This window comes from Bipolaris sorokiniana (assembly GCF_000338995.1).
Source record: "Bipolaris sorokiniana ND90Pr unplaced genomic scaffold COCSAscaffold_7, whole genome shotgun sequence".
NCBI classification, from domain to species: domain Eukaryota; kingdom Fungi; phylum Ascomycota; class Dothideomycetes; order Pleosporales; family Pleosporaceae; genus Bipolaris; species Bipolaris sorokiniana.
In genome coordinates this window covers 416,353-442,537 of record NW_006911901.1, presented here as the reverse complement: position 1 = coordinate 442,537, position 26,185 = coordinate 416,353, and the positions used below count along the sequence as shown (strand labels likewise).

The following is a 26,185-nucleotide window of genomic DNA, read 5'->3' as shown; positions in this document are numbered from 1 at the left end:
ATAGAGGTAGATAATAGTAGTAATAGCTTATAAAAAGATAGCTGCAACTTTAGTTACAGTATAACCGCTACCTAACATACTAATTACGATATTTCGCTCCTCTATTGTAATATTTCGGCGACGGCAAGCATTTTGCGACATTATACAATAGAATTAGTACGCTGTAGCGTTAGTAGGAGGTATTCAAAATATAGATAGTGGGGGGTGGAGGTTTAGTGGGGTAGCTTGACTTGCGAAACTTTTGACGCGTGGCTGTATACCTAAACAAACTACGACCTAAGGTCTAGGCGACCTAATCTAACCTCTACCTATGGCCCGTGCGACTACTACCTAACCTCTACCTAACACTATAATAGAGGGTACCCATTTTCTAGCCTAGTCTCTATTCGTAGAACATGCTTGTAGGGTTCCAAGCTAGTTTATCGTAGCGCTGACATGCTGACATTAAAAGCTCCGTGTCTAGACTAATTATGCATTAGTCTAGACCTCTCGTATCTCACCGCTCTATTTAATTTATGTATATATAAAGTCAAGTCCGTATCACGAAGCCCTCAATCACTCCATAGTACAGACTTCGCAGCAGCTATCAAACATATTTATCCTAATAATCTAGCTCATCATGAAGACATCTGTCATTGCTTCCCTCTTCGCCTCTTGCGCTTTGGCGCAAGTCCTTACCGTCAACCAACTGAATACGGAGCTTGCCAAGATCTGCCAGGGAAAGCAGCCTGGTGATGCTTGCAACTGGGTACGTATCTCTTAGCTATTCTCTTGCCTTCAGTTTTACTCCTTTCAGAGCTAAGCCACCCTCTAGAACTACAGCTATTCCTTCCCAGCATACCCCGGACCAGGCACCACGATCCAGACCTGCAAGGCCACAACTTTCTGCAATTGTGGTAACAGCCCAAAAGTCTGCACAGTTGGAAGTCCTGAATATCAACAGAACACCCTGGTATGTTTGAATGTCGCGTATCTTGATATTTACCGGTAACTAATTTGAGTTTCACAGATATGCCAGACGCCTCCCGCCAGTGCTTGCACCAAGAGGACAATTTCTTGAATACTTGATGGGCTGTCAAGACGAGTTGGAAGTCAATCAAAGGCCGTGCTGTGCATCCTCGTGTCAGCCTTACGTAGTAGTTTATAAATCTAGACAAATGGACCATTGAACTTTCCTATGACTCACCACTTGATCATGTCGTCTACCATGTTTCATGCATGCTTGGCCAAGTATGTTGTCATACTGTTTCCAACGAAAACGCGCTGTATGAGTAGTGATTAGTTAGATAAGCAAAATTCAAACAGGAAAAATCTCCAACAGGCCCTGCTAGCGACACTTGGGTTCCCATCTTGAGTTGATCTGTTCAAGAATGCATCCCGTGAGGTAGCTTCATTCGTCCACAGAAAGTGCACTAAGCTAGCGTAAAGAGTAGACCATTACTCCAGCGCGTAATTGCAGGAAGCCAGAATGGCAACAAAGGTTCAATCCTTGCCAATAGCGAAGCGAAGGAGAGTTTAACCAACTCACTCATGGCAACAGTCGCTTGGATTCGGATTGACGTTGAGAGTCCGCGCACTAGCTGCAGGTACCTTCTTTGTTTCCCGGTGGATGTGATGTATGGCGCCACAACCGAGAAAACAAGGACGCATCGCCAGTCAAATCTTTCGATTGGCCTGCGCCACAGCCGCAATGCAGCTTTTCATCCTTTCCCATGGAATCAGGATTGTATCTGGGTCATGTTCGTCTCGTATATACTCCAACACCGTAGCCTCTTCTTCGGTTGGAATATTTACTGAGCAGACCGCCAACTCGACAGCGTCAACGACAACCCCACTTCTATTGCGACGGGAGCGCTGTCGCGCCCGATCCCTCTCTCAATAGCATTGACCTATTGAAAGGCACTGTCCGTGCTTCCTTGGACATCATCTGTGCTAATGCCGTAGTGGCTCGGCCACCGCTATGTTTTGTAGCCTAGTGGGAGCGAGGAAATAAGAATGACAGGCCGCAGGTTGGTGCCGGCTCTTTCGCTGTTGAATCCGATTCGGAACGAGCTTCAATTTGATGCTTTGCCAGCCTAACACGCTGGTAGAAGTCTGTAGCTGCAGACCCCCTGTGGAGGGTGTTCAGCATGTTTTCGATGCGTGTATGGGACCCAGTCTGACATGATACTTTGTGGCTATGCCTAGCCAGCCAGTCAATGCGCTGCTGCGTGCCTCGAGGGCTAAATTGTAGGAGTATGGCAAGAAAGTGCTAGGAGATTTGGGTTTCCCGTTTCGTATGTCTATTGGCTCAGGAAACGCTTGAGTGGAGCAGCGATTTGGGGGCCAAAACCACGTCTGGCATTGTCCGGGGACGTATAATAAACTTACAACCTCACTTGATTTCATAGATGGAGTTTTCCACCAAACTATGGTAAACAGCGCTCTCCATCTACTGGGAGGACCTAACTCGCAGCCTTATGGTCCAGTACCCGTGACTGAGGACCCCTCAACCTCCGAAGCGAAGAAAGCTCCTGCGTATACAACAACAACACCCATTGTTCCTGGCTTGGAAAAGAGTTCCTCACAATCATGGTCGGCTGTGCAGATTGCCCTGACGCTGGCGATTCCACTTGTCGCGCTCATCACATGGCTGGCATGTGTCCGAGCCAACCCGCGTATCTTCGACACATTCGCGGGTGAGGAGATTGGGGGCCGACTTAGCCAAGCACAGGCAAAGGCGATTGATGTAATTACAGGAGCGATCCTAGCGCCCATGTTCATGGCAGCTGTGAACTATGTGTGGTTTGCAAGCGCCCGCGTTTCCGTTGTGAACGAACAACAATCGAAACCAGTTCCACTTCGCACGCTGGTAGCTGCTAGCGGTACGTCTGGCGGGAATTACGACCTTTTCCATCTTCGCAACCTGCTTCTCGGCAAGACCTGGTCACTCGCAACTTTTGCTCTGTTGACCATTCTCTCCGCTGTGTCTAGAACAGCGTTGAGCAATGTCATTGCCTACGAGGCATTTTCTGAACTCAGCTCTTCAAAGACTTTGGCTGCTTTACGACTGCAAACCGACGCTGTTGTCAACGCCAATCTCGGAATGGACAATTATCTTAAACTGCGTTTGTACGACTTCGACATGTCTCAGAACGCCCAAGTCGCAAAGGACATGATGAGCCTTCTGACCGACCTATCCTACGAAGATGCCGCCTCGAAGCTAACCAATGGTACCTACGTGGGCGTCAACGCAACAACTCAATCGCTACGATCTCTGCCGCCGTCCATTTCCAAGCTAGAGAACGTACCAGCCTATCGAATCTCGGTTGACTGCATCCCCGATTTGCCATTGTCAATATCCGTCATGCAGCCCCTAGGCCCGCTCAACACACAAATCGGACTCATGCTCAACACGACCACCAAGTCAAACAACACCATATTCCAAGCCAACTACCCAGGTGTACCACAGAACATCCAGACCGGAGACGGCGACAGCTACACATACGTTGCATTTTCTCTGGGCTATCGTGAGGCGTACCTAGGTCACTTGGAGCGGTTCAACTTGTCCAACAGTACGACTCCGTCTCAATATGGCGACGTGGGCTACCGCGCCTTCAACATGAGCCAATGGAAGTTCAACGGAACGCAAGGCAACATGTCCATAAGTGGGTTGCGATGTGTACTGTACCGCGAACAAGGACTCGCGAACTCGACTCGGGTCCCAAGCAATGATTCAAGCATCAGCGGCTGGACCATTGACACCACCTCCTTTCCCTCCTCACAGGAAAAAGCCATCGTTCCCTCTCTGCTCGCCAAGTTCCAATGGAGCAACTTCAACTTCCACGCCCCCGGATCAGTGATTCCGGGTCTTGGGCCGGCGCTCAACAAAATGCATGCGGCAGAAGTGGAAGAGTGGGGAACCAGAGCCAACGACACTTTTACCAACTTTTCCCTCAATTTTCTCTACGCTTCGGGCGAGACGCAGCGTATTATATACGAGGTAGCGGCATCCAGTAAAAATGCTTCGCACCACCGTCCTGAATACACAATCAATGTCCCCGCATTTGAAATGCAGCAGCAGTACCGCATCACGTACGTGCCGAGTATCCTTCTCGTGGGTATGGTGTGCTTGGTTGGAGCGGCAGCCATTACGGGGATCATGGCACTTTATACGCGGAAGTCTTTCTCGGCAAGAGCTCATCGCCAGGTCGACGTAACCAGGCTTTTGCTGGATAGCGTGGTGGGGCTGGGCGCTGAGGCGAATGACTTGGCAAGGGTGGCGCAGAGAGGGAATGATGAATTGGATGTTTGGGCTGCGGGTTGTAAAGTCAGATATACGAGTATGGGTGATGACGACGGATCGGTACAGGTTGTGCTGGAGAAGACGCATTCATAGTAAAATCTCAAGTAGAGAGAGAGAGAGAGTGTGTGTGTGTGTGTGAACTGGATGAGAAGAATAGACAGAGAAATCAGAATTCAAGATGCGTTTTATATATCCACGTTTTTTGATTTCATGCTCCATCGTCTTCGTAGCTATTGGTAAGTCTTAGAAAGCGTATAGTTGGTGAGGAATAACTAAACCTAAATTCAAAGGTAGTTCCAAAGACAAGCACAGCAATGGTTGATCGAGAAGGCCTATGTGCGATCCGTACATCACTCGTCCGGACGAACCCACGATACGGTTGTTTGACCATTGATCAGCACCACTCACATGCATGCGCTCCATCTCACCTCTACCAGTAGCCTCACGAAGCTCCCTTTTCGCCTACACCCCCACCACTAGATTCCTCCTCAGCGTCTCAAGCTGCTTATGACTTGTCCCACACCTCTCCCTCAAATACCGCTCCGCACCCCCAAACTCTTCATCCAATATATCCAAAATTCTCGGCATACTTTCTCTCTTTGCACCCACCATCCGCAGCGCCGCCTGCCTCCCTTTCTCCATCAACTCAGGCGACAAATCATCCAACTGCACTTGACCCTCTTCCCCGCCATTTCCGACGCTGCGTACATCCTAAACGCCGGACTCTGCAATAGGCGTGCCATGACAGTGTCGCGGATGTGCACGAGTACCAGCTCCGTGTTCTTGTACTCATTTGCAATGTCGTCGAGCGGGACGCCGAGAAAATCGAATAGCAGGCCGAAGAAGATGCCGGTACGGTCTTTGCCTACAGTAGAAAAGTATCTAGACAAGATCTATCTAACCTAATTATGGAGAAGTCAGGTCTAAACATTGCTTTGGTGGTCTGTATTCTCCACTTAACTATACTAGTCTGTACCTAGAATACACGCCCCCGAGCCTCGGTAACTCTACTATTGCAACATTACACCCCCGCATGTCGCGACCCGAATTGTTCTACTATGCTCTATCTCGTATAGATCTAAATGTCTCGAAACGGGATGAACGCCGCAAACTCAGGATGCGGCTGTAAGCTTCCGCCAATTGCAGATAAATCACTGGGTGAACGTTCATACTAGCTGGACAAGACCGAATACTCGGCCGTTTAGGAAATATCATGTGGTGAGATTAAGGACAGATGGGAACAGTTCCAGTCGCGTAGTCTCTGGCGCTTGTACTTCATATGGCAGGAACGTCCGTCTTGAAAATGCTCCAAGGTATTCTAGCTACCGTCCCTGCGGGGAGAGATCAACTACTTGCCGAGTGTAGATCTGCATCAAATCTCCGCTGAAAACACAGTCTTTTGCTCATTTAATTTCCACTATATAAGTCGAATCCACAGTATCTAAAAGAATCCTGCAGATACAATCGGCAGTGCAATCATCGCCAACGCTAAAAAATCGTCTGTCTACGAAGCTACTACCCAACATGTATCTCCTCAGTCTCTATCTCACTTCTCTCTTAGCAATCCCAGCGTTTGCAGCTCCTGCCCTGGAAAAACGCCAAATATCATGTCTCAGGGTCGGCGCCACAGCAACAGCAACATGGACTAACGCGGCCGGCCAGACATGTCGCTGGGCCGGCATCGTAGGCAGCAACTTCGGCACAAACAGCGCAAACGGCGGAGAGTACGCAATCCAACCCTACCACATATCCATCCATACAGTAACTGACATAATCCATAGTTACAGCTGTAACGGCCGCTGCGGAGCAGGCTGCTCAGGCGCTGCACTTGGCAACGTATATACACAGGATTGCTTCTCGCATGATGTTTGTTCTTGGTTCAACAATGCGAGTGGTGGTGCGAGGTAAGCTATTGCTAGCAAAAAATTATTGGGAAAGGTTTCTTGCTGACATAGTACCTCAGTGATCCGAACTGCGGTGCAGCGTTCAATGCAGCAGTTGATGATACGATTAGTGGTGCGGTGAGGGGCTGTGGACAAACGAACCCGTCGAATGCTGCTGTGAGACCAAGTACGAGTCCGGCATGCTCGTAGCGAGTTAGTAATGGAATAAATTTCGAAAGATCCAACAACAAACTTGATTCAGCCAAACACTCGAGAATACTCAACTCGCCTCATCCAGGAGAGACAACCCGTGTTAGATTGGACTAGAAAAGGCAGAGGCAGCGGATCTGTCTAGTCGGACCGCTTGCAATCGCTTGAATTGGTAGATTGTCTCACAGACACAGGGGTATCACTGCTTGTTCAGCTCCTCCCTACTCTAAGGAAAACACCCCAGGAATGGACGTCAGAAGACCTGGATTGGCTATGCGCCGCTATGATTCATCGTTTAGACAAACACTCACCTGTCTAAACGCGAAGACCAACTTGCATATGCGCTTCGACACTCACATATCTGGGTAGAGGTATAGTCGGTGCGTCACAGTCTCATAACAGAGGAACCGTATATGTGGAAGCTACTCGCTGAACTTTAATTATGGGTGATGATACTTAGGGGTAGTAGGCTACATGATCTGCAACCTCAAAATATCAACTTATCAACTTCAACATCGGGCAACTGTACTGTCATGAAAGACATAATCAAATCAGTTGCAATAAGCGATTCAAACAGACTCATCCAAAAGAAAAGCACACCCTTTAGGCCTCGTTGGAAGTACAGCTGCATTCGCGATTTACTGCGCGGCTTCGTCCCCTAGTAAAATTTCACCGGCCTACTTATAGTAAACCTGCATCTACTTGAACACGGAATTTAATAATTTCAATAAGCCGCTCAATCTTTAATACTGAGTGGAGTCTCACACCTACTTATACATAAACATATATATTCGCGAACCAACCGCTCTCCCAAACGTCAGCAGAGAAAATCGGAGTGACTTCTCACACAGCCCCCGCTCCTGTCTCCGGCATCTGCGCTCCGTCTTGTCCGACCTGCACCTTCTCACTGCCATGTGTTTCCTGTGTAGCTTCACCACTCGCCAGTGCTTTGAAAGCACTCAGCAAGTCGTTTTTCAAATCTTCCCAGTTTTCCACGCCCACACTAACACGCAATAATCTCTCATCCACCTCAGTATCGCTCATCCTCCTCCACTCGATCAAGCTCTCCACACCACCCAGACTAGTAGCGTGATGGAAGAGCCGGAGGTGCGATGGGAGCGTACGAGCCTGTTTCGCTTCCTTCATACAGATGCTGAATACGGGACCAAAGCCATTGGGCATCTGCTGCTCGAGCCAAGACATGTCGGAAGTCTGGAGTGATGCGTGCTTGACTTTACTAACAACCTTCTTAACAGCTTCCACATCTTCTCCCTTGCCATTTAGCGAATCATTCAGCCAGCCAACGAGGCTGTCGGCATTGGAAGACTGGCGCTGCACACGCAGGTCCAAGGTACGCAGACTGCGCACGCCGAGCCAGCTTTCCAGATTGCCCAGTACGGCTCCAAGGAAGATGCGCTCTGCACGTAATGTCTTTGCCCGCTTGAGGCCTTCAGGCCCGGCAGATGTAGCAAGAATACCGCAAAGCATATCGCTGTGACCGCCGATATATTTCGTTCCACTGTGCATGACAATATCGGCACCCCATTTGAATGGATCTTGAAGGCCCGGAGGCGCAAAAGTCGCGTCGACACTTAGCAAGGCACCTCTTGCGTGCGCTCGCTTTGCATACTTTGCGATTTCAAAGGCCTCGCCGGTGGGGTTCAAGGGGGTCTCTAGATGAACGAGATCGCCCTTGCCTAAACCAATAGCATCCCAGGCTGAATCGTCGGCGTGGAGGTCGACTGTCTTGACGCCGTGCATCTTTTTGTGCAGATCAATCACTCCGTGGCAGCCATGGTACCCCCCACTGATGGCCACAACCTTGGGAACAATATTCACCAGCAACGCATGAAATGCACTCAATCCACTCGTATAGCTGACGACGTGGTTAGCAAGGCCGTTGCTTCCATCCAATTCGCTCTCATTAGCATCGGGGTACATCAAAGGTGCTAGTATGGTCTCTAGACGATTGGTGCTGGCCGATGCGAGACGCGAGTACACGAGCGGTGTTTGCAGGTCCACGAACTCGCCCTCATCGGGAACAGGCTGCAGTTTGTCTGGGTTGCGTGGATAGCGAAACGTGGTGGACGTGTGAATTGGCGGGGCAACATCGGTAAGCGCATTGATGCGGTCATCGGCATGGATGCCATAAGTCGAGGCGTGATATGAAGGCATTGTTTTACTATTGAACAATTATTCCACTGATGATGAAACAGAGTATAACTGAAATTGCGGTAAAGAAGCCTTCAGTCCGTCATTAAACCCGATATCGAGCGTAACGACCGTGGGGTCAAGATTTCTTATGTCAACGCCAACGATATCAAGATGACTATTTTCACAGAATGTCGACATCGCGCCCTATCCGGTAGAATTGCGGGCCACGCGTGCTAGATTAGCCATAGCCGCCACTACAGTGGAGCTATCCTCAATAATTTCATACCAACCAGGGCCGTCATGTGGTTGGATAACTTGTAACAGGTGGGGAGCTTGGAGCAGCAGCGGCTATACGAATCGTGTGTGATAGCATTTGAGTGGGTACCTAGTTTTCTCAATGCCTCCCTTCAAACCTTATATACGTTTGAGATTCTCACATAACCTTGTCAAGAGCAGTTGTATCCCGTACATTTTGCGTCGCGTACACCACACCGAGACGATGACGAGTGCGGGGCAGTTTTACCCCGCACTCGCGACAAAATTTATCCCGAACGAATGCGCTGAGACTGTGGGGGAAAACCATGAACTACTGGATAGAGCCAAAGAGGTCAAATTACAATTTCTGGGTCATATATCATTCCATTCATAGCTATCGGGTTGATCGTACACTTTCATCGACGATGCCTACGTCAGAAGCAAAGGTCTATTCCGAGCCATCTCAAGTCCTCACCAGCCCATTACGACGTACTCCACACGTCTACTGGATGCCAGCAGCAACAATCGTAGGCGGCTTGCTCTTGTCCTTGATAGCACCGCTATCAGATCCGCATGCCTCAATAGCTCGGACAACCTTGTACGACTCGACATCGCCATCAGGGACGCCGCCGAATACGACGTGCTTGCCGTCGAGCCACGAGGTGATGACGGTGGTGATGAAGAACTGGGAACCGTTGCTGTAATCTGTCAGCTCCGCCCTAGTATACAAATGTGTCGGTGACATACGTGTTGGGGCCGGCGTTGGCCATGGAGAGGAGGAAGGGTCGGTCGTGCTGAAGCTTAAAGTTCTCGTCGGCGAACTTGTCGCCATAGATGGACTTGCCTCCGGTGCCCTGCATTGCAATATGTCAATCAGCTGCCTCTGAGTACACCCAGTCAGACACGTACGTTGCCGCGGGTGAAATCGCCACCCTGGAGCATGAAGTTGGGGATCACGCGATGGAATCTGGAGCCCTTGTAGCCGAAGCCCTTCTCGCCAGTGCACAGCGCGCGGAAGTTTTCGGCAGTCTTGGGAACTACATCGTCGAAAAGGTCAAAGTTGATGCGACCAGACTGTTCTGGGGTGTGATGGTCAGCGACAGATTAGGCACTTGGGCTATCTGCACAAAGAGATATGCCGACAGCTGGGGTGCAGGAGTAGCTACCTTCGACCTGGCCGACCTTTGTGACCTTTCCAGTGTTGTCAACCTCGACGACGGGGCCCTTCCAGGTGCAATCGAAGTAAGCTTTGATGGCCATGTTGTATGCCGAAGGAGTGAAGAAGCGTTTATGGACAGAGGCGCGGAATTGAGGAGCTACACGGAAAGCAGATAGAGCAGAGGCTCGAGGTAGGTGGGGCATGATGCAGACGCGGGGTGTAGCGTCTAACCTGAAAGGTAGTCAGTGCCATGTGCCTTGGCGGTGAATCGTGGTGAGATAACAGCGTGTTTGCCTGTGACGCAACATGTGCGTGGCACCTGGAGGCTGAAGCGCAGTGAGGGTGAAAAGGGTCCTGTCTTACTGTAGCTATTGTTCTCGACACGCACGGCTAGCGGCTCTTGCAATTGCACAATCAACGGATGTGCGCGGGGGCGGCGAATATGCGGCGACAGTGCTCAATGGCACGGCGATGCAGCCAGACGTATGAAATAGAGACAAATATAGTACAGATGATGGCACAAACTGATGCGAAGTCGCTGGTGGAGCAGGCGAATGGCAGATGGGATAGAAAACTTTGGATACCTCAAGCTTAAGCACAAACCGCCGACTTTACATTTAGCGCGTTGCCCGATTCGGCGGATCCATTGCTCTACTAATACCATTCAGAACCCATCTGTTGACTGGTGGGTCTCCTCCAGACAGCCATTGCAGACGGGCCGCTTGTGCCTGTCACAGCCATGTGCGAAGGAGAGTCTGCGACCTTTGCGTCTCTGCGTCACTGCATTCATGATAAACTTGAGGTTCGTGCTGGGAGGTGTTGGAGAGAGAGAGTCAAGAGCTTGTCACGTGTGTCCATGGAGCAACTTCAGAAGCTATTCGGCCATACAACGGGATTGGGCGAGACAGGGCAAATGCGCATATAATCAGTTTCAGGATCGACACATGGGCCTAGGTTGCGTGTAAGAGACCCTAAAAGCTCGCCTTGCCTCGTTGAACCTTGTGTGACATCTTCGCCCCTACTGGCGTTTGCAAGGGCGCTCTCGGGGGTCCGTTACCGAGCCCATCAGTACCCAAGCTGCCTCCCCCATACCAGCACACCCACGTCGACAAACAACCCCCAACAACGCGCGCAGCAGTCACAGCCATGGATTTGAGCAGCTTGAAAGACCAAGTGAGCAATCTCACGCTCTACGACCTCAAGGCTGGTTTCCGCAAAGCCCAAAATGGTACGCCCATAAGAGAGAAGCCAGCTGGCCATCGCTGACATGCTGCCTAGCGGTGATGAACTACACTGAAATGGAGGCCAAGGTGCGCGAGGCCACAAACAACGAACCGTGGGGTAAGCTGCTTGTGCACATCGTATGAGCGGTTGCTAATGGCCAGCAAGGCGCCTCCTCGACTGCATTACAGGAGATTGCCAATGCAACGTTCAACTAGTGGGTCTTGTCCATCAGAGGTCCAAAGAGTGCTGCTGACAGCGCAGCCAACTACTGAATGAGATTATGCCTATGATCTACAAGCGTTTCACAGAAAAGGCTTCGGAAGAGTGGCGACAGATCTACAAGGTACTTCAAACGCTCAATGGCACCACGCAAGCTGACAGTCTAGGCTTTGCAACTCCTCGAATACCTAATCAAACACGGCTCGGAGCGAGTAATTGATGATGCCCGTTCTCATGTGTCACTGCTCAAGATGCTGCGACAGTTCCACTACATCGACCAGAACGGCAAAGATCAGGGCATCAATGTACGGAACCGCGCCAAAGAACTGGCCGAGCTCCTCAGCGATGTCGACCGTATCCGAACCGAGCGCAAGAAGGCCCGCGCGAACCGGAGCAAGTTTGGCGGCGTCGAGGGTGGAGCGGGCATGGGCGGCTTCTCCGGAAGTGGAGGCTTCTCTGGGGGCAGTGGAGGCAGCAGATATGGTGGATTTGGCAGCGAGTCGGCAGACTATGGTGGTTACAGAGGAGAAGTCTATGGTGATGGCGGTGGTTTCGGGGGCAATCAGTCAAGTTTTGCAGACACACAGCAGCGACGTGAGCGATTCGACGAGTACGACGAGTACGACGAGGGTGAGAGCGCAAGCCCTGCACCTGCACGAAGAAAAGAACCCACAGCAAGCCGAAAAGAGGTCAAGAAGGAGGAGGAGCCGAAGGCGAAGGCGCCTGAGCCAGTGGTCGATTTGCTGGCTTGGGATGACGAGCCTGCGCCAGTCTCAACCTCGGCTGGAAAGAAGCCTGTTGCCGCTGCAAACGACGACTTTGGAGACGATGATGATTTCGACGACTTCCAGTCTGCAGCACCTGCAGCACCCGCAGCCAAGCCAGCTGTGGCGGCTTTCAACATGGCCCCTCCAGCGTCTACATCCACCATCACTTCCTCGACCCAATTCGCCGCACCCCAGGCTCAGTCTGCTTCACAGAACAACAACTTGAGCAACTTGTTTGCCACAGTCTCGCCACCACCTGCTACAAATAAAATGAGCAGTCCGCCATCTGTAGTTTCGCCCATGTCCCAACCGCCTCAGCCATCCGGATACCAGGCAACAGGTCCAAACTACTTCACATCTGTACCTCAGCCCGCTCCTCAGTCAGGAGCCTCGACACTTTCTGCCATATCCTCAGGTGGCCGCATTGGAGGTGGAGCTGCTCCTAAGAAAGCTGGAGGCGATGCCTTCGCCTCGTTGCTTGGTGGGGTTGCACCTAAGAAGGCTTCCACGCCCACGCAAAAGGTCACTATGGGTGATTTGGCCAAACAGAAGACGTCCCAAGGGCTATGGGGAGCTCCTGCATCTTCTGATTCTAGTACGCCTACTGCCCAAACACCGCAGTCGGGCTCTAAGCCTGGTGGTGCCCTAGGTGACTTGTTGGGATGAGCGATGCCATGGTATGCATTATCCATCCACGACTGGCGTTGGGGTACAAAATGGGGGCGCACTGCGACAGGGTAGCAAATTTGATACTGTAGACCATTGAAATGCACGATGATCCAATCTTTCATTGCAACCGGCTTGCAAGCCCATAATGAACCCTTGAGCGTGTACCACACAGAGCCCACGTTGCGTGCTATGTTAGTTCCCCGCAAATACGGCGACTCTATTGGCTGCGGCGGTGCCGTACCCCTGCGCACTTAGTAGTATTTCGAGCTTACCTTGCTGCAGCCAGAATCCATCCTGAGGCACAACATGGGAAACGACAGCCTCATCTCTTCTCACTGTCCGAGCATGCTTCAATGCAGATCTCGAGATTTCTTATTCGCATCGCATTGCTGCTGCTTCCTGTAGCTTTCATCGGCACAACATGGCTGTACTTGTACCCAATCTTCCATGGCTGCGCGTTCCCCACTCCACCGTCTACACATCCGCAGCCCCTTGCGCCCTTTCGCCTCCTGTCACTCGGTGACCCGCAACTCGAAGGCGACTCGTCGCTACCTGACCCTAACGCCCTCATCTTTCCATCTGTCGAGTTCCTGGTGACTGATCTGCGCGATGCGGAAGATTTTGCTGAGAGGATCGATATTGCGAAAGAAGCCGCAAGGGGCGTTGTCAAAAACGCGCGGAAATGGCTAGAGGGAAAGAGAAAGGAAGTCGATCTTTGGGGGAATGATCGCTATCTGGCGCATATTGTGAGGAGCTTGCGGTGGTGGACTCAACCAACGCACATCAGTGTGCTGGGTGACTTGCTCGGGAGCCAATGGGTTACTGATGGCGAGTTCAGTAAACGTGCAGGAAGATACTGGAACACCGTCATGAAGGGACTGGAGAGAGTGCCGGATACCATCTTTGGTGTTGTGCCTGAGTCCCCCAAGAAGGAGCCCACGGAGCCAGATGTAGAGCAGAATGCGGAACAAAAAGGCGAAGGCATAGGCGGAGAATCCGAGGCAGCAGAGCCAACTATGCAGCAAACCATGGAACAAGTAGATGAAGGCGGAGACGAAAAGGCAGAAGCAGTAGCCGATAAGGAAGATAAGCCGGACCGAAAAGCATATTGGGGTGGCACAAAAGAAGTCCTCGGCGCAGACACAGATTGGGAGAAGCGCGTGATCAACATCGCAGGAAACCACGACGTTGGATATGCAGGAGATATCGATCAGTCACGCATTGACCGGTTCGAGCGAGCCTTTGGTAGCGTCAACTGGGACATATGGTTTACACTGCCCGATGCACTGCGCTCCAACAAGACGGCCGACGTATCGAGACGACACCCCGACAGACCCCCAACCCTCCGCCTTGTCGTCCTGAATTCCATGAACCTGGACACGCCTGCTTGGTCTCCAGATCTACAGACCGAAACGTACGACTTCCTGAACTACATCATCTCCAATTCGCTTCCCGTCAATGACAAAACGCACGCGACCATCCTTCTCACGCACATTCCTCTGGAAAAGGAAGATGGCATATGCGTCGACAGTCCATACTTTGATTTTTTTGAAAGCGGACACGGACTGAAAGAACAGAATATGCTTTCAGACCATTCTAGCAGAACAGTCTTGGAAAGTCTCTTTGGCATGAGCTGGAAGAGGTATGTCGCTGGCTTAGGAATGGGCAGAAGGGGCGTCATCATAAATGGACATGATCACGCTGGTTGTGATGTCATACATTACATCCGGCAACGCGGCGTCGAGGATACGTGTCAACCGGAAGCGATCATGGAGGAAGATGCATACTGGCTGACCAGGGCTGCTAACGAAACCATAATCGCCACACCAACGGATATTGATGGCTTGGATATCAATACAGTCGCTGCCAACGACACTGTCGAGCAAGACGCACCGCCTGATATGGATGCTGCGTCGGAAACTTCCACTGAGTCTTCTGAGCCTACAGAAACGTCTACACCAGAACCTCCAACACCGATATGGCGGGCTCGCCGCTTTCCGCACCGCCGTTACGAAATCACGCCCGATAATGAATGTACTGATATCAACGCCTCCCCTCACATCCGCGAGATTACGCTGCGCAGTATGATGGGCGAGTACTCTGGTTACGCGGGTTTCCTGTCTGCCTGGTTCGACGAGCAAAAGGGTGAGAGGGGTGAATGGGTGTTTGAGTTTAGTACGTGCGGGCTTGGTGTACAACACTGGTGGTGGGGGATTCATATTGTGGATTTGATGCTGGTCATTGCTCTGCTTGGTGCGGTTGTTGCTCGAGTGGTGGAGCAGTTGGCAGCCTTGCAGGGTGTAGAAGAGAGAAAGAAGTCTGTAGGGCTGGATAAAAGTGACGTGAAATCCAGTGAGAAGGAGACTACTGTGTATAGTAGCACAAGTGGTAGAACGGCTTCGGTTAGTGGAGTTACGAAGCGACGGATATAGAGTTGTTAGCTGCATCTGTTGATACTATCGGAATACCCCAGAGCGTGCTTGAACTATTGACAAGGTGTGAATGAAGTGCTGAGAAGAGACCAGTTGTAGATAGTAGGTAAATTGCAACAGAGTATTGGTAAGTTGAATGATACGGCTGGTGCTAAGGTCTTAGTGATGCAGAGCGCGTGAGGGAGTGATCGGGTCAAAAGTCGGTTCAGGCAATACAATCATGATTATACTGAGAAGATGAGTACCTTGTAGACCCTCCGTTTGTTGAAACAGGTATTCAAAGGCGCGACGTCATTGCTCGACTTGCCATGTACTCCCCATCTGCTGCATCCTCTTTAATCATCTCCGCGGCCCCCTCTCCAATCCCATACGCCACCATTTGTGTATGTCCATTATTTACCTTCGGTATTGACGAAACATCCGCAACACGCAGGTTCCGAACGCCACGTACGCGAAGCCGAGAGTCAAGAACAGCATTCGCATCATCTGATTTACCCATCGCGCAAGTGCCTGAAGCGTGGTAACCTAGATACAACTCGATTAGCTCCTGCCACTAAACAAACAAACATGCAAGCAGAACATAACTTACAAGTCGTAGCATGCTCCCTAACATACCCCTCCCACTCCTCCCTCTTCGTGTACTCATGATGTTTCAACCCCGGTGGCCAACTCCCCTTGACCACACCCTTCGTCGTACTCCCCTCCATCACAACCTCATTCGCAAACCGGCACGCCTCACTCATAACAAGCATATCAAGCGGGTGCTCCAGGTACCTGTGATCCACCACCGGGTTCTCCCGTGCATCTTTCGACTTGAGCTTCACACTGCCCCTGCTATGCTGGTTAAATAGTAACGCACACATAGCAAACGCGTGCTTGTTGTCTACAGGAAAGTCGGTATATTGTTTGGGGCCCCCGTACATTTCCGTGTTCCAGAACTCGACATTGGGTTGTGTGGGTAGCAGGCCCATGGGGTCGCGGCCCGGTAGGCGGGGGGCGCTGGTCCAGAGGGGGGAGGAGGCGAGGCGCGAGTCGAGGCGAGCCCAGCTGAAGATGCCGAAGGGGAAGGTGGAAAGTACGCCAGTTTTCTTGTCTTGCCAAAGTTTGTAGGTGGTTTCTATGGCGTTGCCGTGGTGGGCGAGGTGGTCGTTTGTTAGGTTTGGAGGGGAGACTTCGTAGAAGATGAAGCAGAGCTGACGGTGTGTGGGTTAATAGATTCATACTTTGTATAGTGATAGGAACATACGACATGGTCCATGAGGTTCTTGCCGACACCTGGGAGATTGACGAGGCAGTCAATCTTGTGTTTTTCTAGCTCGTCTTTTGATCCGATGCCTGAACGCATAAGGATCATTGGACTGCAGTATGCACCTGCTGTAACTATGACTTCTTTTCTGGCCTCGTATTCGATCTTTTGGCCGGTTTTTGAAATTGCGACAACGCCCGTTGCAGTAAGCTCATCCCTGTCTTGACTCAAAATTACCTTGTCAACAGTTACCTCGGTTTTGATCGTGATGTTGTCTCGTTTTCGATCTTTGGTGATGAAATCTGCGGCCATGGTTCGAATACCCTGATGCACCGTTCGCGGAACATCACCACATCCATGCGCTGTTTCTCCGGTGGAAAACATGTCGGGACGATATGGGATTCCCTTTTCTATCAGGCTTTCCCTCACGAGTTCTGAAATGGGTGCTAGGTCGTGTGGCTCGGTGTGAAGGGGACCCGATGTCCCATGGACTGAAAGATCAGCTTTGTGCCAATCCTTTCCATGAAATGTTTCCGCCTAGTTCGAGGTCAATTCCATATGAACCCCCGAGGTTGAATGGAAGTCTCGCACCTTCTTCATATACTCGAACATCTTATCACCACTCCACTCATCCAAATCCCAGTCGTCGTAATCCTGTTTCGTCCCGCGGATACACAAAGTGCCATTAACGCCGCTCGAGCCGCCAAGAAAACGACCTCTGCTGACTTTGACTTGACGATTGTTAATCTTTTCCATGGGTTCCGTAACGATGTTCCAATCCGTCTCGCTATCGAAATTGTTGCTCCATCTGCATGCCGACTCAGTGAAACTTACCAGAAAGCAAGGGTTCAACTTACCCTCCTGCCATGTGGACATTTTCTAGATTTGCACTGTCCGGTCCCGCTTCCAATACCAGGACTTTGACGTTGGGGTCTTCGGCAAGACGGCCTGCTATCACGCAACCAGACGTGCCACCACTAACGATTATAAGCCGATGCTTCCACTACGAACTTTACCATCGTAAATGTTTATATACATAAAAACATGAAAGTCCCTTACCCACATATTACGTAGTCATAGACCTCTGCTGTGTGAACCGAGTTGATTCGTTGAACAGACATGATGGCGGTGATGCTATCTCCAAATCGAGAAAAAAGTAGAATATCATTCACATTCTAGCCCTAGCCTTCTGCCTATTTGACGACTGAGCTTTATACTCTCTTCGGTTTACAGCCCCATGTGCCGCGGAAAGATGCCGCAGACTATCTGCACGTGATTATGCACGCCACAAGGACGATCTGCCGGCTATCCGTCCGTCCATGGGAACTTTACTTAATAAGACTCAGCCAATGTCATCTACGGTAACTCAACATTATTAGAACGTTGATTTTGCAAGTATGCATGTCAATACCTCTATGTCCACTACACAGTGTGGGCAGGATCCGGTCATAAGCACGGTCTGCCTAGTACGGTAAGTTTCCTGCCTTATTTACACATTTGAATTGTCGGAACGACCTGCTATCAGATAGAATATATTATGGCGAATAGCAGGAATGCTCGCGATGTATCCGCCGTCTAGTCTTGCCTCCTGGTGTGGGTATGATGCGGGGTAGGGCAATTGGGCCGGGAGTACCAAGCTGTGCGTGCGGAATTCGTCCCCAACGGATTCTGTGTTTGGAGATCTGAAAAACTTCTTGCATAACATGTGTGGTATTTTTTGAGGGTTGCCCTGCGACCGGTTATTTTAATCTCCTTCATTTTTTGCACATGATCCTTTGTTGTTTCCGAAACCATACTCACAAATACCATACCGTTACGTTGAAGTTCTCGAAAGCTGCCTCTCTGACGATAGAATAAGCAACCAAAACCAATGAACCCAATTTCTAGCCTTAAACTCATCATCTCGTAAATTGAGACACTCACTCCCACAAGGCGAGCATAGCACAGACCCCTGTCCATACTACCCCGTTGCCACCCTCTCACGCCATCGCACCGCTCCCCTTGCCCTCCGTCCGGCACCTCTCCCAGCGACAAGGCACGAAGTGAAACTCCAGCCTAATCAGGACCTTCCAAAGCGCCAGCTAAGCCCAGACAAGCTTATTCTCCAAGCCTCAGCCCACGTTACAAGCACGAGCAACCGAGCGCATTTTCGAAACACAATGACCGGCAGCAGCCCCGAGATTTCAAACCACACGTGCTGCAGCCTCGGCGCATCAAACACCAGCATCCACTTATTTGACCATTAATGCACCAATACAAACATCAGGGCCTATACTGTTGGGCTTTTTACGGGCAAGATGGAGCTACGCGGCGAGGCTTGGCTAGGTGGATATGTGTTTAGAATGCGAAGCAGTCTAGAGCGTGACAATGAGGCAGGTGCATAGTCGTATACATAGATGTACTAGATTTCCCCATGCTGTTCTCCTTTTCCCTTCTTCTTCTTCTTCTCTATACTGCCGTGCGGTACTGCTTTCCTGCTTTTACACTTTGCTTCGTTTTGGCCGGTCCACCGTTTCATAATTAATTTTTGTTTCTTCGTCCGATCTACGGTTCGCACCAACATTACGTAGCCAAAAATGTACAAGCTCATCACCCTATCTCTACTCGGCCTCACATCTGCTTTGCCTCAGCGAAACCGAGGCGGCAATCGTGGCAACGGCCAACAAGCGACGGCCTTTCAACGAGCTGCTCAGATCCCCCAGGGCATCTCCCAAGCTACCGATGGGTCCATGATCTTGGATGATACTGTAATGGTCAACAATCTTCCTATACGATTCAAGATCTCTGCTCCAGCAGATCAATTCCTTCCGGCCTCAGGCGTACCTGGTGCAGCAGCCACATCTTCAAACGGAACTTTGGGAGCCAACGTCCTGCTCCATGGCGATGGAGGACAAAGCTTCTTCGACATGCCAAACCAGGCTGTACAGGCCAACACTATGGGAGTCGCCCTTCTCGCGCCCGACGACAACCTTTTCTGGGGTGGAGGCGCTGGTCTGCAGCGAACGGATGGTGTAGCACACGCGCAGGCAGTCAATGACTTTATCCAAACTGAGCTACCCCAGCGCGTTGCAGTCAACATGTCGAACATTGTATTCACAGGTGTCAGCGGTGGTAGCCTTATGATGAGCGGCTTCTTCATCCCAGCACAAATGCAAAACTACCCAAACAGTGCCGTTGAGCTCAACTGCGGAGGCATGCCCCCGCAAGTCCAGTTTCAAAATGCGGCCACGGTCATGAGCCAGACAAGAATTCATTACCAGTCTACACAGAGCGAGCTCCAGCTGCTTCAAGGCAGTATCCCACAGGCTGTAGCAGCGTACGAGCAGCTTGCATCCGATGCAGGTTTGTCGGCGGCTCAGATCAACCAGCTGCAAACTGTAGACAACACACCTGCTGGCGGACACTGCGAATTTGATGGGCTGGACTTTGTTTCTGGTGTGCAAACAATGTCTTCGAGCTATGCGAGTGTAATGCAGGGTGGTAATGGTGCGGTCAAGGGAATTGGTGCGCCTAGCACTGGCGTGGTGACAACGGGTGTGGTTGGAAACGAGAATTTGCAGTTTGTCGGTGGAAGGAAGCGCTCAGAAGAGGCCAAGAGTATGATACAGATGAGGTGGGCGCAAGAGGTTGTTGAGGAGACTGAGTTCAAGATGTTGGCATGCGATCGGAGTTCGTGCTCGGGTGACGAGCCCCGATTCTAAGAGTCCTAAGACTCAGTACATATATTTCCACCTCTGGCGGCGCGTCAGCATAAAATATCTATTTCAACAAATATCTCTAGTCCGTATCCATATTGTCATTTTCAGGTCGCGAGTCAAGTCGAGTCATGCATCGATCACTGGAGGTCGGGGTACAGGCTGTGGTTTGGTCGTAATGTTCATTTGACTGGTATTGTGAAGGTCGTCCCATTGCTAATCATAGCCGCAATGTCGTCGCCCAATTCCTTCACCCCATAAATGCATTTTCGCCGTGCCCATAAACCCATGAATGTTATCGAAAGCAGGAAAGGAGACACCTCACATGACGACACCGGAGTTGGAGGCGATACGCTGAGCGTAATTAGCAAAGCACCTTGGTATCCATGGCTTGTACATACCGGCCACAGCTCAGCGGCCTCCTTGGCGACGGGTCCGGTAATGGCAGAGCCCTTCATTTCACCCTTGGGGTTGACAATGACACCGGCGTTGTCCTCAAAGTACAGGTAGATTCCGTCCGCCCGCCTCCAGGGCTTGCTCTGGCGGACAATGACGGCGGGCATGACCTTCTTCCTCAGCTCAGGCTTTCCCTTCTTGACGGTCGCCATGACCATGTCACCGGCACCACCAGCGGGCAGGCGGTTGAGGCGTGCACCGATACCCTTGACGGAGATGATGTACAGGTTACGGGCACCGGAGTTGTCGCAGCAGTTCATGACGGCACCGCTACATGTCCGTTAGTCTTCATTCCTTGCATTCTATTCTCTAGGCGTATCTCAGGCGGGAGCAGGCTCGGCGGAGCGGTCGCGGCGGGTTTGAACGTACACTGGCAGACCGAGAGTCATCTTGAGCTTGTTACCGGAGGTAGAACCTCGACTGTGTGCGCGTTAGCCACTACTTCACCACATGACAGCGTCTCGAGCGATTTTTTTTTTGCCTCTTCAGCCGGGAGAACAACATACCCGCGCTTTCCAGACATTTTGGATGATTATCGGGGGGATATTCGATTTGGCGGGTTTCAGGTGCGTCGTCGCTGAAGTTGTCGGGAGCTGCGTGAAGTTCGCCAGGTGGGTTGCGCTCGCTAACGAAATTCTGTGTGCGTGGTCTGTGCGTTTGTTAGTGCACCCGCCGAGCCCAGCGCAGGTGTATGCTCATGTGATTTGCAGCCGAATACCTTTGACTACAGTGACTTGGGCTGCTGGTTAGATGACTCTTCGACTTTATTGATGCCGACATCAAGTAGGATCGATTGACTAAGAGACGCCAAGTTTATTCATGCTATTATCAATCTGATTTGTGATTGTGCAGGTACCTACCTACCTGTTGTGTTTTTTAACCACACTTGTATCATGGCCCTTATTCTGGACTGCCAGATTATGGACTACACACTTGAGGGAGTTTCGTTCCTACATAGGTACACTGCGAGCAGCATTGCTCTCTGCGTATCAGGCACAAGGTCTTGTCTACGCCATACTGATTGGTTTCTTCGAAGAATGCTGATGTATCTCGTGCTTCAATACTATAATATTTGCGTTGACTGACAAAAGGTCTGCGAGACTTTGGTACTTTCGTATTTTCCGGCTTGAGGGATGACCCGCAGCAAGCATGACCAAAAACGGTAAGCTGTATTCTTCATTTTGTTTCTGAGACTAAGTATATCCAAGATCAAGGGCTGGAACTCATTGCTCGTATTGACTTTGAGTATGACGCTGACAATTAGTGCAAATCTTCTCTCGTCTGATCACCTGATTTCAAGAGGATTACTTGATTTCGTGGATCAGATATAAATTTCTTGGGACAAAGATAGGTGCAGTTTGGAGTATCGAGTTTTCTTACTCTACGCACTATCGTAATATCCAAAGTTTAACGCTTTTAGCCATCATGGCGCATCACCCATCGCTTTATGTAAAAGAAAGGAGTGGTTGTATACGACCATTAATGCATTTATAACTGATCGTATTACGTGTGCTTGCTAATTAACGGTGCTGGGCATAATATTGGTGATCTCCTACTGACAGCAGCATGGCTCAAAGATTTGTGGCATAGCGCATCTCCGTTGTACCCTATGCACTAACTCTCACCATTAGACTCACAAGCAGTCTCAGGCCGTGACACGCTATGCAGTGCTATGAGCAGCTAGTGTCTTTAAAGGAACACGAGAAATTCCAGGTAGCTAGTACAGGGAGTTGTTGGGGTAAGCTGGACGCATCTTGGTAGATTCCTGTACAAAGGCGGTTTCTTATCAATCAGGTGAGGCCACTCTGGGCGTACTATGAAAACAATCCGTGACTTAGTGAAGATGCCGTTGTTGAGGATCCCGTTTTCTATCCCAAACAATAAGCCCTGGTAACCAAGCTCTTGGCATTAAACTCTATTTATCCCGGCAACACGCATGTCACTGGGTAGGATGAATTACTTGCCACAGATGTTAATATTCTGGACCACTTCATGCTTTCAAAATATTACGGTGATCTGCAACAGCGCACACTATACGGATAAGGCTAGGAAATGTCCTCTTTTAGTGCAATTCATCGACTGCTTGCGTCAACAAAACTCATGGCAACGCGCCGGTGACATCCGAGCTTATATTAACACATGCACTTAAACACGAACCCCTGGACGGTTCTCCCGTCCCAGGAGCTATGCAGAAAAGTATAAAAATGTATAGAGAATCATCCGAAACGATTTACCAATCGCCGCCTCTCTTGAGTAGGGCGTCTATTCTTCTCGAAACACATCAGCATGGCACCGTTATTTTTCGCAGCAACCCTTCTGGGTCTAGCCACCGCCCAAACGATGGGGACCACACCTGAAGTGCATCCAAAGCTATCAACCTGGAAATGCACAAACGCTGGCGGATGCAAGATGCTAGACACTTCGATTGTTATCGATTCTTTGAGACACAAGGTCCACCCAAAATCTGATCCGAGTGCGACTTCGAGCTGCGGCGATCGAAATAACCCGCTCAACCTAACGGTGTGTCCGGACAAAGCGACATGCGCCCAAAATTGCGTCATCGAAGGCATTCAAGACTATTCGACACAAGCAGTCTTTACTGATGGTGGAAAGCTCCGTCTAGATATGTTCAACCCAAGCGGCGAGTATATGAGCCCTAGAGTGTACCTACTAGGCGAAGACAAAGAAAATTACGAGATGTTGCAATTGAATGGCCAAGAGTTTTCATTCGACGTTGACATGTCAAAGCTCCCATGTGGTATGAACAGCGCCTTGTATCTTAATGAGATGAAGGCCGATGGTGGACGCTCGAAATTGAACCCTACTGGTGCTAATATGGGGTGGGGATACTGTGATGCGCAGTGTTCTGTCAAGCCATTCCTAGATGGTGAAGTAAGTATGATTAAGTGACACAGTCCTGTCGAGCAATGGCTAACTTTCTGTAGGCTAACATCGATAAGGAAGGCGCATGCTGCAACGAAATGGACATTTGGGAGGCTAACGGTCGAGCAAACCAGATTGCGCCCCATGTGTGCGCCAAAGAAGGTGTGATTAGGTGCACTGGCGACGATTGCGGTGTAGCTGGTGTTTGTGGTAAGACTGGCTGTGGAGACAATGCTTACAACTTCCGAAACTCCAAGGATTTCTATGGCCCTGGTCTCAAAGTTGATACAACTAGGCCTTTTACTGTTGTCACTCAGTTCCCAGAGAAGTATGGTGTTCTCCAAGCTATTATTCGAAAATATGTTCAGGATGGTGTCGTTGTCGAGAACGCTATGTCAAACGTTACTATGGATCAAGCCTGGTGCTCGGCTCAGGCTCGTGCCAGGGAATACAACAAATTTGGCGGCCACAAGACTATGGGTGACGCTCTTGCTCGTGGCATGATCCTCACATTCAGTTTATGGTGGGACAAGAACGGAGGGATGCAGTGGCTTGATGGCGGGCTAAATGGACCTTGCAGCCCTGCTGAGGATTTTCCTGATGCTATTCAGCAGAAGGTGAAGAACCCTACTGTCACCTTTAGCCAAATTAAATGGGGTGAAATAGGCTCGACATTTGGAACGAACCAGACTTTACAGTCGTGGGCGACGTAGAGTGAGCACAGCACTAATTGTGCCAGCTACGGGGTGTTTTGGTAGCCGCCAAATATCATCCGACTCCCACGAGGTTCTGCAGTAGCACAGATGTTATGAATCAAATTGTCAATTGACCGAAGAGCAATGTTGCAGTGGAGAGGTGAATGAACGTGTTCCACCATAAACTGACAGACCAAAATCCAATGGGACTCTTCACACATCAATCACAACGAGTTTGTGTGAAGACCTCTTATATATATTTAAATTGGGTGTTCTTATTACATTTCGTTGTTAAAAAAAAGCTCTAAGTACCGTCTCTATACCATCGCAAGATTGTATTACATCTTGGAAATATTGTTACAAATGCGCCTTCACAGAACTGTACCACAATCAGAGACAATGTTTATCGGTCGTGAGTGGAAACTTATTGCAAAATGTGATATCGCCTAGTGTATCTCGTAAACTCATCAGCAAGGGTTCCAGCCCGAGATTATTATGTATACACCTGGAAATTGCACCATGCTGCAGACAGTTGGATTAGATAAAGTTTGCACGGTAAGGTCCTTACTATTCATCCTCTTACTAAGAACAATCAAATAGGATGTGGCGGAGTATACTTCTGAAGCTTCTCAATTCCTATTAAACTTAGTCCCATGTGCTAAAGGCGGAATCGTACTAGCTAGCATCTCCAAACTTATTTTCATTAGCCAGCACCTTGCCAGAAGATCTATGAGAATAAGTGAGCACATATGGCGGAAATCACATGGCGGATCTCGCTCAGGACTCCTTAACTAAGCTTATTGAGAGGTCAAACATGTATATAAATAGACCCAGTGACCCTTTGAGCAAAAACGTATTCTCTTATTGTAGCTGCACATACATATGACCATCACAGCATTGTTCGCTATCGCCAGCGCTAGCGCCTCTTTGGACTCACTACTCCGGCTATCAATTACGAGGCTCTTCTTGCAAACACCATCACAAAAAGAATCCTGACTATGCAATGCCATCATATATACAGATTGAGCTTTCTGTAAAGAGAAGAGATCCCACAATAGAGGGAAAGCATGCAAATCTAGCCAGTGCTTTGCTAATAAGTATCTTAGGGACAGATACATCTTATTATCGAAGGCTATGTCATGTCTATCTCTGATTCCCCTAAAGGCTATAAACGGGGCTTTGTGAGGCAAAAACCATAAGCGTGTCGAGCATGCCTGCGATTTTCATCAATGTTTAGGTCTCAAAGTCACTCACGACTATTATCAAGGCGTGGACCCTAATGCTATCGATATGGACTTATCTGCACTTACTATCACTTTATTAATGTAGCAAAGCTGACAGATGTAGGTTACACGCTGTTAATCGTAAGGTGCTCAGGCAAGTATTGTCACGGCGCTACGGAAAGTTATCACGTGCTAGTAACTGTCTGGGATAGCCAGTTCTGAATGAGAACAAGTTTCCCTACTATAGTAGCACTACTAAGAGGTGTCCAAGCACGCGACATATCATGAAACTGGGGGAATCATATTGATTAGTTCCAATAGAAATCAATTGTGAGATACTTGTCCTGTTCCTGGTTGTGCAATGCATCTTGACTTCCTGAGTTGCAGCTTCACTGTTCCCTACATCATCAGGCAGTAAGGCAGTACTCCCCATATATGCTTAATGTTGTTCAATGTTCAAGGTCTAACATACTGTGTATATCATGCAGGCTATAGTTGTCTCATACTGTAAGAACTTGTAGGAATATGTCCAATGAATTTTACACTCTTCCTGAGTTCAGTAGCTCTAAGGATATTGCGCATTTGTTGAGGAGTGTTGAGGATGGTCGAGCCGCCGCAGGCCTATAAAACCACCATTGATATGTGGAGGATTTGATTGCAGCACATTGGAGGCATGATCCACCGGACCACACAGGACGACGCAAGATTTCATCATCGAACAGCGTTTTTA

The 26,185-nt window shown here is 49.8% G+C and overlaps 11 protein-coding genes across 11 annotated transcripts; 7 read left to right on the top strand and 4 right to left on the bottom strand.

The window, feature by feature from the left end:
- The first annotated feature begins 556 nt into the window (after positions 1-556).
- On the top strand, positions 557-1,165 carry COCSADRAFT_36697 (uncharacterized protein). The gene is made up of 3 exons (XM_007701582.1): positions 557-748; positions 815-952; positions 1,010-1,165. Exons 1-3 carry the CDS (start codon positions 620-622, stop codon positions 1,058-1,060), a joined length of 318 nt encoding a protein of 105 aa, XP_007699772.1. The 5' UTR covers positions 557-619; the 3' UTR covers positions 1,061-1,165.
- Positions 1,166-2,386: 1,221 nt separating this feature from the next.
- COCSADRAFT_36696 (uncharacterized protein) lies at positions 2,387-4,481 on the top strand. Its single transcript, XM_007701581.1, has one exon. It carries the CDS (start codon positions 2,411-2,413, stop codon positions 4,376-4,378), a length of 1,968 nt encoding a protein of 655 aa, XP_007699771.1. The 5' UTR covers positions 2,387-2,410; the 3' UTR covers positions 4,379-4,481.
- A 1,318-nt stretch (positions 4,482-5,799) lies between these two features.
- On the top strand, positions 5,800-6,407 carry COCSADRAFT_142278 (uncharacterized protein). The gene is made up of 3 exons (XM_007701807.1): positions 5,800-6,009; positions 6,067-6,189; positions 6,249-6,407. The coding sequence occupies exons 1-3, from the start codon at positions 5,810-5,812 to the stop codon at positions 6,376-6,378; spliced, it is 453 nt and encodes a 150-aa protein (XP_007699997.1). The 5' UTR covers positions 5,800-5,809; the 3' UTR covers positions 6,379-6,407.
- A 570-nt stretch (positions 6,408-6,977) lies between these two features.
- COCSADRAFT_36693 (uncharacterized protein) lies at positions 6,978-8,688 on the bottom strand. Its single transcript, XM_007701580.1, has one exon. The coding sequence runs from the start codon at positions 8,551-8,553 to the stop codon at positions 7,222-7,224; it is 1,332 nt and encodes a 443-aa protein (XP_007699770.1). The 5' UTR covers positions 8,554-8,688; the 3' UTR covers positions 6,978-7,221.
- A 276-nt stretch (positions 8,689-8,964) lies between these two features.
- Positions 8,965-10,516, bottom strand: COCSADRAFT_36692 (uncharacterized protein). Its single transcript, XM_007701579.1, has 5 exons — positions 10,310-10,516; positions 9,954-10,177; positions 9,697-9,866; positions 9,535-9,641; positions 8,965-9,485 (listed from the first exon to the last, which is right to left on the bottom strand). The coding sequence occupies exons 2-5, from the start codon at positions 10,147-10,149 to the stop codon at positions 9,290-9,292; spliced, it is 669 nt and encodes a 222-aa protein (XP_007699769.1). The 5' UTR covers positions 10,150-10,177; positions 10,310-10,516; the 3' UTR covers positions 8,965-9,289.
- A 521-nt stretch (positions 10,517-11,037) lies between these two features.
- On the top strand, positions 11,038-12,941 carry COCSADRAFT_117129 (uncharacterized protein). Its single transcript, XM_007701806.1, has 5 exons — positions 11,038-11,174; positions 11,225-11,287; positions 11,336-11,384; positions 11,432-11,513; positions 11,557-12,941. Exons 1-5 carry the CDS (start codon positions 11,093-11,095, stop codon positions 12,820-12,822), a joined length of 1,542 nt encoding a protein of 513 aa, XP_007699996.1. The 5' UTR covers positions 11,038-11,092; the 3' UTR covers positions 12,823-12,941.
- Positions 12,942-13,030: 89 nt separating this feature from the next.
- On the top strand, positions 13,031-15,396 carry COCSADRAFT_321262 (uncharacterized protein). The gene has a single exon (XM_007701805.1). The coding sequence runs from the start codon at positions 13,179-13,181 to the stop codon at positions 15,255-15,257; it is 2,079 nt and encodes a 692-aa protein (XP_007699995.1). The 5' UTR covers positions 13,031-13,178; the 3' UTR covers positions 15,258-15,396.
- Positions 15,397-15,534: 138 nt separating this feature from the next.
- COCSADRAFT_89487 (uncharacterized protein) lies at positions 15,535-17,624 on the bottom strand (the record flags this gene model as incomplete). The annotated part of the gene is made up of 6 exons (XM_007701804.1): positions 15,535-15,782; positions 15,847-16,450; positions 16,504-17,040; positions 17,095-17,311; positions 17,361-17,480; positions 17,563-17,624. The coding sequence occupies 6 exons, from the start codon at positions 17,622-17,624 to the stop codon at positions 15,535-15,537; spliced, it is 1,788 nt and encodes a 595-aa protein (XP_007699994.1).
- A 1,147-nt stretch (positions 17,625-18,771) lies between these two features.
- COCSADRAFT_321245 (uncharacterized protein) lies at positions 18,772-20,332 on the top strand. Its single transcript, XM_007701803.1, has one exon. It carries the CDS (start codon positions 19,080-19,082, stop codon positions 20,202-20,204), a length of 1,125 nt encoding a protein of 374 aa, XP_007699993.1. The 5' UTR covers positions 18,772-19,079; the 3' UTR covers positions 20,205-20,332.
- Positions 20,333-20,519: 187 nt separating this feature from the next.
- On the bottom strand, positions 20,520-21,177 carry COCSADRAFT_160353 (uncharacterized protein; the record flags this gene model as incomplete). Its single annotated transcript, XM_007701802.1, has 4 exons — positions 20,520-20,552; positions 20,600-20,924; positions 21,024-21,074; positions 21,161-21,177. The coding sequence occupies 4 exons, from the start codon at positions 21,175-21,177 to the stop codon at positions 20,520-20,522; spliced, it is 426 nt and encodes a 141-aa protein (XP_007699992.1).
- A 1,817-nt stretch (positions 21,178-22,994) lies between these two features.
- On the top strand, positions 22,995-24,250 carry COCSADRAFT_160352 (glycoside hydrolase family 7 protein; the record flags this gene model as incomplete). The annotated part of the gene is made up of 2 exons (XM_007701801.1): positions 22,995-23,546; positions 23,600-24,250. The coding sequence occupies 2 exons, from the start codon at positions 22,995-22,997 to the stop codon at positions 24,248-24,250; spliced, it is 1,203 nt and encodes a 400-aa protein (XP_007699991.1).
- Positions 24,251-26,185: the final 1,935 nt, after the last annotated feature.